The sequence below is a fragment of the Trachinotus anak genome, unplaced genomic scaffold, assembly GCF_046630095.1.
Source record: "Trachinotus anak isolate AG129_WGS33_773 ecotype Australia unplaced genomic scaffold, CSIRO_AGI_Tana_v1 ptg000002l, whole genome shotgun sequence".
Taxonomy (NCBI): domain Eukaryota; kingdom Metazoa; phylum Chordata; class Actinopteri; order Carangiformes; family Carangidae; genus Trachinotus; species Trachinotus anak.
This window is the reverse complement of record NW_027273853.1, coordinates 2,120,965-2,134,549: the sequence shown is the minus strand read 5'-3', so window position 1 is coordinate 2,134,549 and position 13,585 is coordinate 2,120,965. Positions and strand designations below refer to the sequence as shown.

The 13,585-nt window shown below is 39.9% G+C and overlaps 1 protein-coding gene across 1 annotated transcript in view; it reads right to left on the bottom strand.

Moving 5' to 3' along the window:
* Positions 1–13,585, bottom strand: part of smpd3 (sphingomyelin phosphodiesterase 3) — a 75,040-nt gene that overhangs the window by 10,334 nt on the left and 51,121 nt on the right. Inside the window, exon 5 of the mRNA XM_071489300.1 lies at positions 7,685–7,760. Coding sequence (XP_071345401.1) covers positions 7,685–7,760 — 76 coding nt within the window. The remainder of the gene's footprint in view (positions 1–7,684; positions 7,761–13,585) is intronic.

The window sequence follows — 13,585 nt, the reverse complement described above, 5'->3', positions numbered from 1 at the left end:
CATTGTTTTGATTCTGTGGCCTGCAACTTTACTTTCATGGTTTGCTCTCATCACTCTCAATAATCTTGTGTCCAGCAGCAGTAGACAGCTTTTTTAATGAAAAAGCCAATGAACCTCCCCAGAACCAAACAGCAGACAGACAAAGTAAGCAGTGACTGAACATGGTGTTAGATTCAACAACGAAACAAGCTGGAGTAAAGAGTGGGCTCCATTCACCAGGGGGCCAGAAACACAACTCAAAATGAACGCTAATGTTATTTCACCTTTCACAATATTCTGTTTCTCATCTTTTCACTGCAAACAGCTAATTACGGTATAGTCATGTGTTACAAGTACACACTGCACAGAACAGGTAGTGTCCCTGATTACTGACAGTGTTTCCTTTCCTTACTTAATAACATCTGTTTACTTAGTTATTAGATGTATTTGTTATGTTGCTGATTTTAGTGACATAATATTAAGTCACTTTTGGTGCTATTTTCCTTTGGCAACACTTTCCTCTGTCCACTCCTGCCAGTAAATCAGAGAATAGGAGTTCGAGAGAGAAGGGAGGAGGTGACTAGAGGGAGGTGGTGGGTGAGAGTGTGTAAGAGAGAAATAACAGCTGAATAGTGCAGAGTGTGAGAAACAAAGAGGTGTCAAGATACTGGGGGATGTGTAGGTGGCTTTGGCTTTGATTACTCTCAGCCCAAGCTCAAGTACATGTGAAATGCAATGTTTTCTTTTTCATTTTTGTGTTACTGGATCACTTGGAGATAGATAAAGCTGGAGGTTGTGGGGGTGTATTTGCGGTACAGTTACCTATGAATACACAAATATTGTGTGTGTCTGTGTGTGTGCACATTTGCTTGTTTCAGATTGGCTTTCTGTGTGTAAAACCTTGCGTGGAAGACTTGGATGATATCAATTAACATATCTGTAACTCAACAAAATCCTTATTCTAATAGCATGCCAAAGTAACAAGTATAATACAGTCCAACACCCCACAATCTTGATAAATATGGCAGAAAAACCATGTTCAAGGTTCCTACAAATACATCTGGGTGATGCAGCCTTCTCATGTCCAACTTGGGTGGATGGAACTTGTGTATCTTTTGCTCTGAGAATTTGAAAACTTCCAAAATGATGTGTTAAATCAGTATTTTCGAATTCCAGATTCTAAGTTGGGACTTTCCAAACTTACAACCAGTTGTTCTTGAGTGGTCAGCAAAGTGGAAAATACCAGTAGGAAATTTGCCCAATTTCAAATGCACTCTATTGTAGTCCATAGAAATTGTGATGCTTCACTTGAATGCAGGATGGGAAAGTTGCAACCAGTGTTTCAGGTCAGTGGTAAATAAGCCCATATAAATTCCCACTTCAGACTGCTTAAGTTCATACAACATGGCTTCCATCCACTGTACTCCTTTTGAGTCACATCATACAGACATGGGGTCTTTGTTTAATTTGTCACCATCTGACTATTTTGGTCTGTGACAGGTAAAGGATGAAATCTTGCAACGACACAGTGTTTAATCCTGTCTCATTTCAGAGACAAGGTACAGTTTCAATAGACCCACATCTCCCTTTGCAGACATTTAAGTTATCTTGATACTCTTTGGGTTTGGGGTAAAACACAGAAAATACACATTCTGAATAAATAAATTCGGTATTTCAAGTCTAAAAAACATAAAAACAGGAGTCAGTGTCATTGCTAAACCGAACTAATGACCCAGAACTTCCATAACTTTGACCAAGAATGGTCTCAGTAATATGCATTCCCATACACAATGCAGGAGAATTCCCATTTCCATTCTGCTACACTAATGATTCTTCAGCAGTTTTATTCTGTGTCCAGTCTTAATGGAGAATGATAACATTTATGTAATATCTTATATTGTGCACTTCCCCTTTACTTCCCTTGTTTATCAAATTGTGACAAGATATTCAACAATTTCCCCAAACCACAACTCTGACATTTTCAGCTTTTTAAGAGGGTCTGGAGCTGATACCTTGTGGAGACACATGAGGAAATAAATAAGACTTTCAAAGACCTTCATTCTGACTTATAATCATCTATGCATAAACCAAGCCAAGGAGATATTGACACGTTCCTAAGCAATATTTATTGACTGCATCTCACTTATGCAAATACACTTGAGAAACAGGATTTCACAAAGCACTTGAACTAATGCCTAACAATAAATCAGGGCCTGATAAGTAAGTTCTTTTGGAATATTCTACCCCTGTTTTCAAAGGATTAACAGCTGAGATAAAACAAAATCCAAACGTCCCACAGATATGAACACTTACACAATGAAATTAAATTAGACATTCAAGTGCAATGTCTTCTAATACATAGTCTAATACATATCTCACATAAACTCACCAAAACCCATAGTCTGTTTAGATGCAGAAAAGCTCTTTGATAAAGTGGGGATTTTTATTTTCTACACAAATTTTGGTTTTGGTGTATCATGTTGTACACATCACCAAAGGCCATGATCACCACCAAAGGACTAATATCACAATGCTTCAGTTTGCACTGGGGTACAAGGCCAGGATGCCCACTCTCCCCATTTTTATTCATCATTATCACTGACCTACTTGCATCACCCATCTGTAAAAATATAAAAATAACAGGAATCCAAACAGAAAATACACACCATAAAATCAGCCTTTATGCAGATAACATTCTATTTTTTCTGCAAAATCCTACTTCATTGCATTAAAACATCTGCCCTGTTAACTCCTCCAAAATCTCAAACTACATGATCAACTGGTCCAAATCCACATTTCTCCCACTCAGTGCTAGTAGGGATGTGGCAGCACCACCGCCTCTCCCTCTGTGCACTGTAACAATAAATACAGTTAGGCCCAGAAATATTTGGACAGTGACACAAGTTTTGTTATTTTAGCTGTTTACGAAAACATATTCAGGATACAATTATATAATCAATATGGTCTTAAAGTGCAGACTCTCAGCTGTAATTTGAGAGTGTTCACATCCAAATTGGAGCAAAGGTTTAGGAATTACAGCTCTTTAATACGTAGCCGCCTCTTTTTCAAGGGACCAAAAGTAATTGGACAATTGACTCAGAAGGCTGCAAAAAAAATATATATAACAAGGCTGCATGGGCTCTTCCCTGGTTAACCTGTCATCAATTAACCAGTTAAAAGGTCTGGAGTTGATTCCAGGTGTGGCGTTTGCATTTGGAAGCTGTTGCTGTGAACACACAACACGCAGTCAAAGGAGCTCTCAATGGAGGTGAAACAGACCATCCTGAGGCTGAAAAAAAGAAGAAATCCATCAGAGAGATAGCAGAAATGTTAGGAGTGGCCAAATCAACAGTTTGGTACATTCTGAGAAAAAAAGAGAGCACTGGTGAGCTTGGGAACTCAAAAAGGCCTGGACGTCCACGGAAGACAACAGTGGTGGATGACTGCAGAATCCTTTCCATGGTGAAGAAAAACCCCTTCACAACATCCACTCAAGTGAAGAACACTTTCCAGGAAGTAGGTGTATCAGTATCTAAGTCTACCATAAAGAGAAGACTTCATGAGAGTAAATGCAAAGGATTCACCACAAGGTGCAAACCATTAATCAGCCTCAAAAATAGAAAGGCCAGAATTGACTTTGCCAAAAAACACCTGAAGAAGCCAGCCCAGTTCTGGAACAGCATTCTTTGGACAGATGAGACGAAGATCAACCTCCACCAGAATGATGGGAAGAAGAAAGTTTGGAGAAGAATTGGAACAGCTCATGATCCAAAGCACACCACATCTTCTGTAAAACATGGTGGAGGCAGTGTGATGGCATGGGCATGCATGGCTTCCAATGGCACTGGGTCACTTGTGTTTATTGATGATATGACAAAAGACAGAAGCAGCCGGATGAATTCTGAAGTGTATAGGGATATACTTTCTGCTCAGATTCAGCCAAATGCAGCAAAGTTGATTGGACAGCGCTTCACAGTACAGATGGACAATGATCCAAAACATACTGCAAAAGCAACCCAGGAGTTTTTTAAAGCAAAGAAGTGGAATATTCTGCAATGGCCGAGTCAATCACCAGATCTCAAGCCAATCGAACATGCATTTCACTTGCTCAAGACAAAACTTAAGGCAGAAAGACCCACAAACAAGCAACAACTGAAGACAGCTGCAGTAAAGGCCTGGCAAAGCATCACAAAGGAGGAAACCCAGCGTTTGGTGATGTCCATGGGTTCCAGACTTCAGGCAGTGATTGCCTGCAAAGGATTCTCAACAAAATATTGAAAAGTAACATTTTACTTAGGGTTATGTTTATTTGTCCAAGTACTTCTGAGCCCCTGAAATGAGGAGTGTTTGTATAAAAATAGCTACAATTCCTACATGTTTAATCATATATTTTTGTTCAACCCCTTTAATCAAACCTTAAAGTCTGCACTTCAATTCCGTTGTAGTTGTTTCATTTCAAATCCAATGTGGTGGCATGCTGAGCCCAAATCATGAAGATTGTGCCACTGTCCAAATATTTCTGGGCCTAACTGTATTATGTATCTAGGAGCTAATATTTCCCCATGGCTGTCAGAGCTGGTCAATCTGAAGGTCAACCCACTTCTCAAAACAGTAGAGGGCAACCTTCAACAATGGATTTGGATCCCTGGACTCCATCATCTATGAATTTTACTTGAAAATCAGGGTATCTCAAATCAAACTAGCTACTAGTGCCCAAGGAGGTCTCGCAGCTTGGACAGACACAGAACAAACATTATGTAAAAAAAAATCCTTATTTCAGACTTTCATTCATGACAAGTTCACAGGGTGTGTGGAGGCTGCAGTTGTAATGTAAGATCTACTTCTTACTTTCTTAATTCACAGATATTCCTGTGTAATGTGTCTTTGCTCATATTTGGAAAATACATTAACTGTGCGTCATTCATGGAAGTTGTTTTTGCTGGTTTTTGTGAGTTTCGGGCAGCAGGGGAGTGTGTGAACAAGCTCATGCCCCCAACCAATCCTTTTGTGCTGCTAATTCAGAGGGCGTACTCAGGTACCCAGATGCTTTCAGTCAAACCTGATGTGTAAACAGCTGTGTTCAATCAACATCATACTATTTGAGTAACAAACTGTTGCTGAAGCATCAGCGGAAGCGTCAGCCCTCGTGTGAAGACGTCCTTGGGTAAAGTCTAGCAAGTCTACCTGCACAAGTCCACCAAGCAAGGCCACAAGCTGATCTGTCTTACACTCTTTGAGGTCTCTACTACTTAGCACCCCATCTATGTGTCTCACCCACATTCCTGTGGTCTCCGGTTTACGTAAAAAGCATCATTAGGTAAGATGGCAAAGGAATCTGGCTAATCTCTGACCACTTCAACAAACTTCTCATACATGTGTCTCCTTTTCTGTTGGCCTGTGGAACTGCCAGTCTGCAGTCAACAAAACAGATTTCATTTCTGGCTATGCTAATCAGCTATCCCTTGAGCTTCTTGTGCTCACCGAGACCTGGATCAAACCTGAAAACACTGCTACCCCAGCTGCAATTTCTAATAACTACACATTTTCCCATACCTTTCGGCTGTCCGGCCAAGGAAGCGGGAGTGGTCTCCTCATTTCCAACAAGTGGGGCTCAGCTGCTCCAAACAAGTACTCCTCATTTGAGTACCATGCTTTTATGGTGACTTTGCCGGTGAAAGTCTCTGTGGTTGTCATCTACTATCCACCAGGACAACTAGGTGATTTTGCGGATGAGCTAAACACACTGTTGTCCCTGTACTGTTAGTCTTGTGTTCCATAACAATACTCTGATCTCATTCTAACATTTGATTCAGAAGGGTAGCATTGGGGAGAAACTTATCTCCAGATTAAAAACTCTATTCAAACCAAAACCAACATTAATCATCTAATAGCTCTTCCACCACGATGACCACAACTGTTCAACATCACTAACAAGAAGAAACTCCACAGTTGACTTAACAATGTCTATCCATTCAAAACAATGGGAACAAAACTCACAGTTCAAAAAGTATAGTCCTAATCTACCAACACAATCATCCAACTCATGCTCATATGCCGTCTTTTGGGCTTGGGCACAGATCAAAGCAAAATCTCCCTCAAACTTAAAACTAGAATTAAAAGAAACTAGAATTACTGCCTTGAGGTTGTATACCTCCTCCAACAAGCCAAGTTGCAGGAAATATGGTCACAATCTCCCTTGCTAGACTTACAGCACTGAAAAATAACTTAAGTGTTTTTGTAGAACATTATGATGTCACAGCAAAGTTGACTATTTGTCGATCTGGATATAAAAAAGTCATCAATTCATTTTTCCTGATAGACATGTTGTGTGGCCAAAAATATGTTTTGTGAGGTCACAGTGACCTTGTCCTTTGACCACTACCACTACTCAGTTCATCTTTGAGTCAAAATGAATGTTAGTTCCAAATTTGAAGAAGTTTCCTTAAGGCGATACTGAAATGTTGCGGTCATGAGAATGGGATGGATGGACAACCTCAAAACATAATGCCTCCGGCCCTGGATGTCACTGGCACAGATCCGTAAAAAAGAAATATATATGTATACAGCCGACAGTATATATATGTATTATGGGAATTTCCAGAAGGACAACCAATTCTAAGCATCATGTCTAATTTTCTCCAGACTGTTTTGTATTGTTTCTCACAGTGTAAGAATCCTTTAGGTGCTTTTTTTCAAACATTCACTGAGGAGAGGCTTCAGTCTGACCACTCTGCCACAAAAACCCAGATCAGTGGAGTGCACCTGTCCTTCTGGAAGTGCCTCCCATCTCCACACAGCTGGAGTCACCATCATGTTCATGGTCTTCTGTCTTACCAAGGCCTGTCTCCTTTTGATACATTTAGCCAGGTGGCCAAAGAGTCCTGGTTGTGCCAATGTGCTCTAAGGAACCCTCAATACAGCAGAATTTTCCCTAGACCTGAGCCTCGACACAATCCTGTCTCTGAGCTCTGCGGGCAGCTCCCTCCTCCTCATGTTTTTTCCCTGATATGCATTATCTGCTGTGAGACCTGTAGAAAAGCCTGTGATGATGTTTTAGCATACTGCTGTAACATAACAAAATGTGAAAAATTGAATGGAATTGCACTTTATGTTACTTTTTACATCAATTAGGTTGTGTATTTTAAAAAGCATAGGCACAACCCCCACATCCCCGCCCAGAGCTTTATCTTTGATGTATTTTTAGAGGCAGCCCTGGCACTGCTATATTTAGGCCTGTGAGAAGCGTAGGAGGAGCTCAGAATAGCAGGTGAAGGGGGGAGACGTGTCTTCTGTAAAAAATGAGGGAGGCATCGACCAGAGGCTTTAAATAGGGCTGTGACGCCTTAAACAGCTTGAGCTAGTCGCCATAGGAACAGCAGGAGGAGGCATGCAGGGTTTTGATGCGCCCATTTATCTAGCGATCTGGACATGCATACACACACACATACAGAGCTGTGTGTGGAGCTAGATGGTCGGCGCTATCTGGCTGCTATAGCGAGGGACAATTACAAAAACACACACTCATAGAGCAAAGATGTTCTCCACTCTTAGTACAAAACAGCCTGAAAAAGTGAAAGGCAATGTCATGAAAATCCCATTGCATTACATCCATCTGTGTATGTGCATTTACATGAGTGTATGTGGGTGTTTGAGAGACAGTAGGAAAGTGAGTTTGGACAGACAAATTCAGAGCATGTTACTATACCTTCTATGGCGTGGAGGTGTGTACACGTGAGATATCCCACAACCCTTTGCTCCTGATGTGAAGTGCCCACGTGAACCTGCAGGGGACCAGAAAGAAAATTAATCAAAAATATGTACCACAGGAAAACATATGGAGGCACATTGCATTCACCTATGAAAAAATAAAATGAGAAATAACTATGTCATACAATTATGATGTCTGTATATTTATATTGTTAGAATTTCAAAGTATTGTGTTACCTTATAATTAAGATGACATAAGGATATTGTATTGTATTGATTTGCTTAATTACAAGTTGTTTTTTTTAAATCCTTAAAAATTGAGCAATAACTATATGTTATGATAAGAATTTTGGGATTCTGAGAGCCATATCCCATAATAACATATCTTATAAATGCTTTCAGATCATTTTCTTGTAATTATGAGATCTCTTTAAAACTGATTGTGTTCTGTTAGCTGATCTGATTGCAGACTGTTACAGCTGAAGGTTTAGCAGGTATTTCACCACAGTGCACTGATGTTGCTACAAAAAAAAGGCAAATGTGACAAACACTGCTAGAAACCTAATGTCTGATATGATCTGTGTTCCTTCCACTGATCAGTATCCAACATCCAGATACATGATTATGCCTCCACTTTAAGTCATCGATACTGTATTTTTTTCTGTCCTGTCCTTTAAAAAGATTACCTGTCAATCAATGAGAGTATCCAGTATGGGCATTTAATTCGGATTTCCCGTTGACTACAATGTTGTCCCACACTGAAAATACTAATTCCCCACTTCTTTTCCTGTGGATGAACTATAAAACACATCACTTTCTATTCATATTAGGGCCATTGCTCCAGGGGTGGCAATGTTGGTCTGTTGGTCAGTCCACCATGGGTGATGATAGGCTATCATTTAAAATGAATGATCACATAATCTCAATAAAATGGATTTTAATTAAATTTTACACAGACAGTCATAGCTCCCAGAGAGTGAGTCTTGCAGACTTTGTTGATCCTCACTTATCCTTTACTGTCATCATAAGGTTGATATTTTTGGTTTTGAGTAAAATATCCCAATAACTACAGTATTGGGTAGATTACAATGAAATTCAGTACACAAATTCAGCTTATCCTCAGGGTGAATTGTAATATTTTGTAGCTGACAGGATGAGATTACAGGTGTCACAGGAATGTGTAGGGGTAGACACACCCACTTCCGGTTGTAAATTGACCATGACAACTTATATACTAGGTGAACGTGCAGTTCTCTCCCTCCCTCTCTGCTTCCTGACGTGTGCCAGTGTGTAGTAAAAATAAAAACTGTAATCTTGGGGAAATACTCTTTTCTCAGCCCATTTATTTATAGTCACTGGTACCATTAGAAGAGGTTTGATGTTTTCCTTACTGGTTCGGCGTAAAGTATTTTAAAGAAAACAGCAAGCCTTCTTCACGGCTCGGTCACAATTTGTAAACAGTGCTAATTATCAAATGTTTACCATGCTAATATGCTAAACTAAGATAGTGAACAATCAAGATTTGTGTGTTAGCAATGTGACCATGATAGCATCCTGATGTTAGCATTTAGCTCAAATGTAGAGCCTCACAGAGCTGCTAGCATGGCTAGTTCTGATTCTCAGTTATGTTGCACAACACAGGAGTGAAACCAGTAAAGAGTAGAGACTTTGCATAGTGTTATTTCAAATGTCCAATAATGGAATTCAAATGGGTTAGTGCACTGTACAAGAAGTAGACTGACTCAACTGGTGTGAGCTAAACATGTCTGAAGATATTATTTTTTGTCCTAATACACATACATTTTTCAATACTCAGCATCAGACTGTGAGCAAAGCTGCAAAAAAAAAAAAAAAAAATTGAACCTTATTCACAGTTTAATCTCTAGGTCATCAGACACCTTTAGGACCAGTGTTGAGAAGCAACACAGAATAAGACATGTAGCGAGGCAGAGACAAGCAGCTCTGAGGTGCTGGTGAGGGCAGACTGATGATGAGGAGTAAGAATAAATGGCTGCAGCTGGTTTGTGTGAAGTGGGGAGCTGTAGAGTTAGCAATCAATGAACAACTTATGTAATAATTCTTACTGCATCATTTTTATATATACATACATTCAACAGACCATTGCAGTTGCAATGCAACAGGGATTTCACATGCTGTTTATTCAATTAATGAAAGCTTTTACATTTGCTGTTCTAAAAGCTTGCTCTCTGGCAAGGTTTTTACTAGGAATAATCCTCTGACAAACAGGAAAACAGTGCTTCACCTTTCTGTCTTTTTATTTTTTTATTTAACAGAAGAACATCTGGCCTTTTTGGGTGGAGTTTGCTTGTTCTTCCTCTGCCTGCACGGGAGCTCCATTTTTCTGCATTTAGTACTTTTATTTTCTAAACTTTTTTTTAAACTGTTACCTTACTGTACTGTCATGGTAGCGGATTGCAGCACAGGGCTATCTAATTTAGAATTTGTCATCTTGACAAGATGCAACACAGTGCAACTCTCATCTGTTTTAACAGTTCATCGCTGGACAATAGCTGAAATGGAGCTGTTAGTACAGAAAAACTACAAAGTGGGGCTTGTTGGATGCAACTGGCAATGTGGTATGATGTAAGGTATCAAGTATTTACAGGTCAAAAGGCTCAAGTCCAAGTGACGTCCCAAGTCATTCGTGATTTTGTCAAGTCCAGTCTAAATTCATCAAGTATGACTAAAGTCTGACTCCACCCCACTGCTAGGACATTAAGTTTAAGGCTTGTACATGATATAGGAACTGGAAAGAGTTAATTCAATAGCCTACATTTACCACTGTCAGGTTATCAGCAAAAACAGACAGAGAAAAGACCTGTCGACAGTCCTTTTGACATCATACAGCCAACATTACACAAAACTGACATTTTCCACTGTAGTTTCTTTGCCTAGGCTGAACCTGAACATCTCATAGACATGAAAAAATATAAATGTATTTTTTAACCATTTTAGCAGCTGTATGTGGAGACAGTGGAGTTTTAGAGGCATTTTCTGTCAAAAATGAATCCGAAATTAATTACAAAAGAGGAGAAAATCCAACATTCAAGTATCCTGCAAACTCTGTAAACAGATAGAGCTGCAATAGCATCAACGGAACAGATGTGGGGGAAGGAATGAGGAAAGGAGAACTACAGAAGAAGAAGATGATGAAATGAATGTGAGGGATGAAGACAAGAATAAAAGAGAATTGGACAGAGGGACAGGGACCTGGAGCCAGATGATTCTGCTGCAGTTCCACCTGGATCTCATGGTATGTTTTTGCTCTCTGTTTACTTAAATTCTAGTGAATCTTGTAACATACAGTTTCACTCATTAAAATAAGAATGTTTTTATCTGTGATATAAAACGTGAGGGGGAGATACATAAATATAAGATTGAACCACATGTGTCAAACTAAAGGTAAAATTAATATATGAATGGTATGATTGGAAAAATTGTGAAGAATGCCATAATAAGAGACTGTAGAGGCAAGAGGATTATAGGAGCCATTTCTTATGTTTGTGTGTGTGTGGTTAGCACTGTCGCCTCACAGCAAGAAGGTTCTGGGTGTTGAGCTTGCATGTTCTCCCTGTGTCTGTGTGGGTCCCCTCCCACAGTCCAAAGACATGCACATTAGGTTAATTAGTGACTCGCCCGTAGGTGTGAATGTGAGTGTGTGGTTGTTTGTCTTGTGTCTTGTGTGTGGTTGTGTTATATATGTCAGCCCTGTGATAGACTGGCAACCTATCCAATGTCAGCTGCGACTGGCTCCAGCCCCCTTGCATGGATGAGATAAACGGTATAGAAAATGGATGGAGAGTCCATGGTAAGCTTGATCACAGGTGGTAGTGTCGAGTAATCAGAGGTGGAGTTTACATGTGGCACAGGTGCAACAGACCTGCTAATGATGCATGGGTGACAGGGAGGTTTTTACTGCTGGGCACAAAACCTAATCCAGCCATCATTCTGTTGTCTGCAACATGAGTTTTTTTCCCCCGTGAACTTAAACTTGAGAAAAATTGGTTGAACTTCACCTGACAGCAAACAATACCTGGACATTGATTTGTATTGAAGCATGTCAAAAACAGGACCTTGGCAGAGTGACAAATTGCTATTTATTATTGATAGTCGCCAGAAGGACCCTGCATTCAAATTCACTTAAACTTTATAGGGCTCCTTGCAGTGTTTGGAAAGGTGTTCCATGAAGCCAAATTTTTATCTGACATGCTCCAGTGATTTTATATTGACCTCACCAAAGCAGCTGAGCTCACGGAAACCCTCAGACAGACCTCTGAATATTGCAGCGAGAAGAGCTTCAGTGAGCCGAGGAGTCCGGTGATAGAAACATGTCACACATTTCATCATCGTCAAACCAAAATGAACCAAACACACATCGAGCAGAGTACATGAAAATTCACACATCTACACTGGGAAACAAAATTCAAACACCTGTTAACAGCAAGGATTCTGTAGCAAAAAGCATATTATAATTCCCGTCGTAGACTCAGTGATCAGTGAGATGACAACTTGAAACAAACCAGTGGTAAAGTGACCGACTCCAACCTGAGTGAGTTTGTCAAGTTCTTGGCTCCTTGTAAGGACTCAGTGCAACACTGCAATTGTTTTTCCAGTGAGAAGTGCAGGATGTGAATGCAGCCTCTCAACCTTCACCATCACCTCCTCTCATCCACGGTAGATGACCATATGAGGAATATAGCTGTTCTCAGCACTGAGAGCCAACATGCAAAAACACAGTTTTTTTTTAGATGTTTATGAAATGTTTTAATGAACAGCATAATATCTGTCATCTTACACTGTGTCAAACATGACCTGATGGGGTATTGTAGAGCCAGTAAGAGCTGTACAGTTTTTGTATGAATACTGAAAGTCTGGGTAATGTGTATCAACATAATGTCAGAATGAATATTGGAGAAATATGTGGGTCTTGTGTTTATCTATAAAGGTAGGATTGTATTATTATATGGGGACCCACACAAAAACCTGTGCCATTTCTTGTCACCCCATGAAAAACCTTCCACTGGTTTAACCTATCTGATCACAGTCAAATGAATGTGTACACTTAAAGATCAATCCATGTCTACTATAATGAAGAAAGAAATTAGCATGACCCTCTCTGGTGAGTTAACCCCAGTGTTAAAACACCACACTGAAACTGATTGCCAATAATGGGATGGCTGTTTTGGCTTGGTATCTGTGCAGAGCCCCTAATGAAAAATCCTAAAAGCCACAATAAAGCATTAGCTTAATTAGTCTGATTTCAATGCCAAACACAAAGCTCAGATTGTAGATTGAAGTACTGTAAATACACCTCACAGCATTTCCTTCCGAAGATTTGAGGCACTAATTCAATTATTCCTAATGGAATGAGTGTTTTGTGAGAATGGGTGGGCAGAAAAGACTCACCCAGTTTTGTTCAATGGACTATCACATGGTAAATTCACTTTCTAATAGTGCTGCATAAGATATGAGTCTGTGTGACATTGTGTTGGTTTGCTGCTTCCTATAAATTATGTTTACACTTGCAGAGCACTTAGTTTCTTGCATGGATTAAATAAACCAGGTGATAATTGGTGAGCTTTAGAGATGCTGGTAGACTCATTCTCTTCACCGCTGGAGAGAGCCGGGTTTATGCAAAGCTAAACCATCCATCTCCCGGCAATAGTTTCATATTTAGCGTACAGACATGAGAGTTGTATTGATCTTCTTATGTAACTCTTGGCAAAAACTCTTTTCCAAGGCTTTGAACAATTCTATCAAGTATGAATGTGCCAACTGTAATTCATTCATTCATTCATTAACTATACTGCTGATCTTCTTTTTAGGTTTGTGGAGGGGCTGGAGCCAGGTGACAGTGGGTTGGGTACACCCTGACAGG